The sequence below is a fragment of the Gavialis gangeticus genome, unplaced genomic scaffold, assembly GCF_001723915.1.
Source record: "Gavialis gangeticus isolate Ggan-Ray unplaced genomic scaffold, GavGan_comp1, whole genome shotgun sequence".
NCBI lineage: Eukaryota > Metazoa > Chordata > Crocodylia > Gavialidae > Gavialis > Gavialis gangeticus.
In genome coordinates, this window is record NW_017729013.1 from 6113178 (window position 1) to 6121046 (window position 7869).

Consider the following 7869-nt stretch of genomic DNA (forward strand, 5'->3'; position numbering starts at 1 on the left):
CATTGATAACAGTTGTTAACTTTTCTATACCAAACTCTTCCAAACAATTTATTTATTTGTTCTACTGCAATCTCAGCTTTATTGGTTTTCATTTGGTTGATAACTGTTCATACTTCTGACTTAAGAGTTTTCAAACCATTCACGTTCTTCTTAATAGATGGCTTGTCTTCTCAACTGTCGTGGAATAACTCTTCAATATACTCTGTCCATCTTTTCAATACTTGTTCTTGTTCCATAATTACATCACCATTCTTAGCGTTTATACATTCCCCTCCGGATCTCCGCGACAGTAAAGATCGGGAAGCATGCTCTATTCATACTTCCTGGAAATGAAGATCTGGAGACTGGGGCCCACGTCCTGAGTGAAGGACCTGACTTCTGAAATTACTGTCCCTCGGTGGGCTGATACAGCCTGAGGCTGCTGACTTCTATGGCAGCATTTACAAAGCATGAAGTATTCCGAACAGTGTTCTTCTGTAAAGCCTGTATCCTCAACCAAACTGCAACAGGTTAACCCGTTGCTACGCTGTGCCCCAGAAGTGAATAAACTTGAATGTACATGGTAAAGTCACTGCATTCATTTGTTAATTTCCTAAATGTGGATTTTTAACTATGCTTCTGGTGCTGCGTGTATTCCAAGTAGTACACTTCCTTCATCTTACCACCAAAAGCCTTTGGCGTTACAAAGACACAGTCTTATGTTTGTACAAGGTGGATAAAGCTACGGTTGTGTAACCTTGTCACCTTAGCTGTTTAGCAGGTCACATCATGGGCGACTGGTGCCTCCTGAGTCTGGGGGGGCACCAGACGGCTGATGGGGGGGTCCCCTACCGGCCGATCGCCAACTGGGGGTGGGGGGGAGGCAGCAACTGATCACCCAGCCAGTGGCAAAACCGGAAGTGCACTTCCAGTTCCATGGATGGTGCTTCCAAGGGGTGCACAACTAATCTCAGGGGGTGCACGTGCAGCCGTGTGCACCCCTTACGTGTCGCCAACGGGTCACATCTCTGTAGTGACACTTCTAGCTTTGCAACAACAATCTGACGCGGGGCACAAGATGGGGATCCTGCACCCATCTTCACCACATCCTTCCTGCGTGACCTCGGGTCCGCTGCTTCACCCTTTGCCAGGACGGTGGCACAGTCGGGCTGGAAGAGACCTCGCAGGGTCCCGTCGCTCAGTGGTTCTCAACCTTTCGCGCCGTACGTCCCACCAGCCGCTTTGTTCCATCACGATAAAAACAACCCCACTTTTTTTCCCCCTCCCAAGACGTGTATTTTTTACGTTGACAGGCGTCTCAGTACTCTGTTCATCCTCCATGCACTGAAGTCCCACCTCGACGACCTTCGCGTCCCCGGCCCTGCTCTATAGCCCAACCCCTGGCTCAAGGCAGGGCCGCCCCTGGCTCAACTATCCTGTCCAACCCTATCTTGAACACTCCCCAGCATCGAGGAGTCCGTCGTTCCCGGCCCAAGGCTAGCCAGGACGCTCCTCCTCCCCTCCCACCTGCGTCTCCTCCTCCGCAGCTCGAGGCCTCGCCCCGGCCACCAGAACGGGCCAGGCCGCGGGGGGGTGGGGGTGGGCTGGGCCAGGCCGGGCCGGGCCGGATAAAGCGGGTGCGCGGCAGGGATCTCGCGAGACCGCAGGAGGGGCGGGCCGGGCTGGGAGGGGCTGGTTCTCGCGAGAGCCGCCGGTGGCCGCGCTCAACATGGCGGAAGGTAAGGGTGGGTGAGGAGGGGGAAACGGGGCCGCGACTTCTCGCCTCACGGCAGGCGGCGGCGGCTGACTTGACCAGGCTCCTCTCAGGCGGGGCGAGCCGCTCCTGAGGTCTCTTCTCCGCAGTCACAAGCAAAGAGCGGGGGGAAAGGAGGAGCGGGCGTCCCTGGGCCTGCCCCTTTCGAAGGAGGAAAAAAAAAACCCGTATTGAAAAAATGCGCCTGTGAAATAGTTCTTGTGGCGTTGCCGCTCTGCTTTTGGGGCCTAGTTAGCACCAAAAGCTTCCTCGGAAGTGGCTGACTCGGCAGCGCTGCCCGGGAGCGGGAGGGAGGCTCCTGGAGCTGCTCTGGAGCTCGTCAGAAAAAGGAAGTTCAGTTTGGATGCATCTGCGCCCCCCGCCCCCGGCCTGATGGCACGGCACACGATTCTTGTCCCTGTTAGGGTGCCCCCCCAACAGGTGAGGCAAATGGACCTGCTTTTCTCTGTTTGGGTGGCTTTCCCTCCACCTGCCTCATTTTTTGCTCAGCTGCCTGTAGGTTTTTGAATGTGAAAGATGTGGCTGGCTGATTGGCTTGCTGGCTGCTGGGGGTTGGCAGTTATCTGGTCTTGAGCTGATAAAAGCTTCAATGGTGAAGTTGTTGTTAATTTGATGAACTGGATGCAAAGTGCTCTGGCGTGCTGTATCCTCTGAAAGGCACTGACGGCGCTATCTTTCAGCGGTTGTTGTTGGACCAAAGCTTATGGGTGGAGGGGAGCGAAAGGGAGTATTGAAAGTCATGGAAATCTGGGCAGCGTAGGGTGTGACAAGTGAGGTCGGGGGCAGCGAGTTAACTGAATTTTGGGATGGGGCCTCACAGGTCTGTCTGTTTAAAGTACCTTTTGCTGTTTGCTGATTGACTAAATCATTAAGTCTTTCCAGGCTGCTGCAGACATTGCTGGTGTAGCCTTGATTACGGGATTCATTTTTGGTGTCAGACTTAAGCTTTTTGCCTTTTGCTTTCAAGGGCGCTTGGCTTTCCTCTTTTTTTTTTTTTTTTTTTTTCCCCCCCATCTCTCAGTAGTATCAAAAGGCTAATTCCTGCCTCTGTTGCCTGCTGGCTAGTGTCAAGTAAGCACCTCTCCTCAGGCTGGGAGGCTGTCCATGAAAACATTGGCAGAGCAGCATTGCCTTTCTCAACATATCAGCTCTCCTGTGCTCTGATCCATTTTGGGGGGTGGGGATGGTAATTGGTCTTGGTGAGTTGGGAATGATTTTAGCTAGTAGCATCTTGCTGTTTCCTTGTATTTGCAGTGCGTGTAAATCTTCCTTAAATTGTAAACTCCTTGGGCTGGAGACTTTGCTGTTTGTAAGCCACGCACTAGACAAGAAGTAGGAGTTCTTGATGCTGTAGTAATATAATATAACAATAAAGATAAATCTGTATGCAGAGCTTTACTTCGGCACTAACCTGTAACACTTAACCAACAAGCAAAGCAAAAGTAACTTTTAGGAGTGCTTGGAGACCCATCCATTGATACTGATTGAACAAAGGTTAAAGTTGCTTTTTTCCTGTAGGGTCTCTTATTAATATTCTGGTTACTAGTCAGTAGCAATGTCAAATTGTGGACATTACAGAGTAAACTAAGGGGAACCTTCAGGGTAATAGGTTCTTATTCTGTGGGGTACTTGTATAAACTTAGGGTAATACTTCTAAGTGGATGACTTCCTTACCAGAAAACTACGATCACTGCTTTGGACTAATATGCAATTCTGTCAGTCAAAGAAAGCATTTATTAATTCTGGAAAACATACGAGTTGGGGGGGCCTTGATATAGTTTCAGGTACCCTACTCTTATGTTGTGTTTTGTAGGCTTGCTCCACAACAGCAGTGTTTAATGTCCTTTTACTAATTGAGATCCTCTCCTTCCCTCCTCCTTCCCCCCCCCCACCCAAAAAAGCACAAGTTTCTTTAAATAAAGAGTTCTAATATCATGCAAGTTTTGTTTTTTTTATAATTATTTTAAAGGATGGTATAAAAACGCATATATCAAAGATGGACTTGCAAACTTAACCATCACTAGCAACAAAGCCTAAATTGTGAAAGGCTGTAACAGAGCCCTGGAAACTTCACCTCTTTGAAATCAAATGGTTCTGTAATACCGGGTAACACAACTATAGACTGCATTTTTTCCTGCTCTGACCTGTTCAAGTCATCAGAGTATTTTGACTTAAACTAAGCTGTTGTCCTACTTGTCTATCAAATGACTGTAGGTTGAGATAGCTGAGGGATCCAAACCATCCTCTTCTTGATGGAACACTTGAAAAATGGCCCGGACCTCAGATGTGCTTAAGACCTTGTTGTCCTAATCTGTATGCTCGTGAACGTGGTTTTAAGTACTTGTATTCTCCAGGGCTGTTCACCAGTGCCTCAGGTGACATGACACAACAGTAATCTTATCCGGGATCCCACTTGCCTTTATCAAAGAATTACTTCTATGGCTGACTTCATAATCTTCTCCTTACTTCACCTAGCAGTTTGTTACTGCCTAAGACAGGCTGAACAAAGCCAGGAACACAAAGCTAATTCAGCATAATTCTATTTTTGCCAGTAATATGAAGCTCCTAGAATGGAAATGCTTTGGTTCATATTTGCTGACACACGACCTCCCTCTGCGCACCCCTGCTCCCCTAACCAGTAGAAATGTTGGCTCACAAATCTGGGTACCTTGACACATCTGCAATGCATATGATTTGAACACTGCATCATTTGGAACATCAACATTAATATTCAACTCTAAACTGCTAAATTTGGGCTTGTTTGAGATGTATGGAGTGTCTAGGACCTCTTTGCATGTTGCATTTTATGCTGCAATTAATGTGGTAATCATGGCATAAATGGGAAGGGTGCTACTTGTGCACATAATTTAAGGTCCCATAACATGGGAAAAGCATCTTAATGTGTGGTTGGAGCTGACAAAACCTGGTTTAGTCCCAGGGGCTGGGACCTCACATGGGTCTGAAATCGGCTCTGAGATGGACAATCAGATGATTGTCAGTCCTGGATGGAGGGTGGGGTGGGAGGTAATGAAAGGCTTTCCTGTAGGCTTAGAGTATCCAGCAAGGAAGCTTCTCCCTGCCAGGAGCCTCTTCCCCTGCACCTGGCAGCCCAGCCAGAGCTGCTGGGCACAAGGCTTTGACAATCAACTGATTGTTTGCTTGGACAGCCATGGTGAATTGGACCCAGGACTGCCTGGGTGAAGCCAACAATCGGCTGATTGTCAGTCCCAGCCCCGTACTGGGGTCTCAAAAGGATAACAGCGGAGCCCCAGATGGCACGGGAGCTGTATGTAGCTGGAGCTAGCAATAAGCCCTATTCAGGCACTCTGCTTTGAAAGAGCATGATAGGGTTCTGATCCAGTACAGAAATTGTCTTGCCATGCACGTTTTATACTTGGTGGTTTTTGGTTTCCTTCTTGTGACTTGCTGGAAGAAAAGGCTATCAGTTGAATTAAATGCATCTTTAACTCCAGAATACTGGAAGCTGCATGCAGGGAAATTACCTGTGCTAAATGCAAAGCTGACGTAAGATCAGTGTGCATAGAGGTGATGGTGTTAACACAGGGGCAGGCAATTATTTTGGGTGGAGGGCTGTTTAATGAGTTCTGGTGGGCTGTGGAGGGCAGCGTGGGCTCTTGGAGACTACACCAGGAAGCACTGCCAGTGGTGAGGGGGAGGGGCCACTTGTATCCCATGCTGAGCAGCAGCATTGTCTTCCCTGCTGCTGCTGAGCCTGGAGCAGGCATGGGGTCAGGGTGGTGCACCTCTGCCCCAGTACCGCAGGGCTGGGGCCAGCAGTGGTGGCAGCCAGAAGGATCCTCTACCACCACCTGGGCTGCCTAGAAAGGCTGCGGAGCTGCCCCAACGCAGCTGCATGCCCAGGGGGCAGCAGAACATGCCACAGCTGGACAGTGCCTGGGCCAGGTGGGACCAAGGAGCCCACATGGGCTGTATTTGCCCACCCCTGTGTTAACTTTCATTAGCGCCTAACTGCCGTTATGCTGGATATTGACTAACAATATTGTGGACTAAAGCAATGTTTGAAGTAAATATAACCCTACTGGGCAGCTAGAACATGTAATCTTGCCCCACAAAGCCTCTAATTACTTTCACATCAGCAGGGCTGGATCGTATCTGGCCTTGTGTACAGTAACGTGCTGCACAAACTTGCGTGATGTATCACACCAATGTAAGAAGCAAGTTCCTGTCTCCTGGCAACTTTCCGGCAAGTTAATGGCTGGACCAAGGCTCGCTCTCCCTACCTGCTTGGTGAGATGAGGGATCCAAACTTGCAGTCTAAGTTACCCTTAAATTTCCACCATGTAGAAGTAAAGATGCCTATCCCAACAGCCAAAGCTTGGCAGAGCGGTTGCAGGACTTCAGCAGCAGCCTGAGACTAACCAGGATAATCCTCTCTAGTTTATAGGCAGAACCTGGAGGCAGCAATGAAACTATATCAGACTTGTTAACTTCATGCAGAAGGATCTGTGAACAGTTCTATACTAATAGCATTGGGGGAAGGTGCAGAGCTGGAGACTGGTATTAACTTCTGGGGGCAAAGAAACTCATGAACAAAGAGGGAGTTTACCCCAACACCACAATATTTAACTTCTACAGAGTGTTTAAGGATGACGTGGATCACAACTTTTGTAGCATATTGTCTCCTGTCACCATTATAACAGTAAGATCCACTTGGTCCTGCCACTGGTGACTTAGCATCTGTTGGGTCAAGCAATGGGATTCAGGACTAGTGTTAAAGGATTGACATGACAGCTTGTTTGATGAATGACAGAAAAGCCTTATTTACTGCAAGTATTCACTGTTATATGAGCCTAAAGCAAAGCGCAGTATATTTAGCTGTAAAAGTGATAGTATCTCACCAGTACAGGCAAAGGGACCATCTACCTTGTCAGCTTCTCTAAGGCGTGCATCCTTTTTCCAGAAGATCAGCTCAGTGCAGTAGCAGTCCTTGCCAGGATGACTTCTCATTCTTGAAGTGTTAGCTGTTTTGTTTGTTCTTTTTATACCCTGTAGCTCAGCGTCTTGAACGCATTCTTGTAGTTGTGTAAATTGAGAGAGAGTCCCAAGTAGTAATTAACGGGAAAATCCTATTAATCAAACTGTTTATTATTGGTTATCAGAAAGTCCCAATTTTGAATGACTTCCTGTCCTCAGTAACGCAGTTATCCACTTCTGTTTCATTGGAACATACGAGGAAATGAATTAACAGCTAGGAAAAACGCAAGGTTTTTGATGAATTGTTCTTGGGAAATGGAGGGAGCCACTGGGGCCGGAGGGACACGCCTGTCAGAGCCCACATGGAGAATGTCTCTTTCTGCACATCAACATGAATTAATTGCAAAAGAAATATTTACCATATTAATAAATGAAGGATAGACATTTTACAGAGTTACATACCAGGCAAATGGGAACCTATTTAAAAATAATCTACAATATAGTAAGATAAACTAGAAGTGATGCCTCTTTTTTTCACAAGGCCCAGCCACAAACTCGCATTCTCTTGCACTGTGCAGTTGTCATCCGTATCTTGTATTTTAGCTTTTGTGAGTAGGCCCAGCTTAGCCTGAGTCTTGCAGTTACCAGGATCCCGAAAAGAAGCAACTGGGAAGGAGCACATCAGGATCATTAGAGCTGCCTAAATGGAAGCTACATGCCCACTGAGAATGTAGCCAAAGAGGAGAGTAACTCTTTCTAAATAAGTATGGTTCCTTAAGGAAGAGATCAAAGAAGGTAGGTTACAACCTTCTGGAAGACCTCATTGCATTCCTGTTAAATATTTTTCAGGAAAATGAGAGGAGGTTTCTTTTTCAGTTGTACTGCTGTAGAACAGCAAATGTGAAAGCAAGTTGGGCTCTACTGGAGGGGGACCACAACGTTGGTTTCATTCTGTTTAAGTAGCAGTACCTGAAGCACCCATTATATAGGCAAAAATGTCTTACTTTGAAACAAATTAGGATAAAGGCTGAGATTTCATCTGAGGGTGGTGAAACTTCCTTGATCCCTATATGGAATCAGAACTCATGGTATAGGTGATATCTTTAATTGCAAAAATCCAGTTGCTCCAATTAAAATTTTTTGCCCCCCCCCCCCCCCCC

At 47.4% G+C, this 7869-nt stretch overlaps 1 protein-coding gene across 1 annotated transcript in view; it reads left to right on the forward strand.

The window, feature by feature from the left end:
- The first annotated feature begins 1649 nt into the window (after positions 1 to 1649).
- The window catches only part of ANKFY1 (ankyrin repeat and FYVE domain containing 1), a 51814-nt gene continuing 45594 nt past the window's right edge, over positions 1650 to 7869 (forward strand). The window contains exon 1 of the mRNA XM_019511424.1: positions 1650 to 1718. Coding sequence (XP_019366969.1) covers positions 1709 to 1718 — 10 coding nt within the window. The 5' untranslated portion in view covers positions 1650 to 1708. The remainder of the gene's footprint in view (positions 1719 to 7869) is intronic.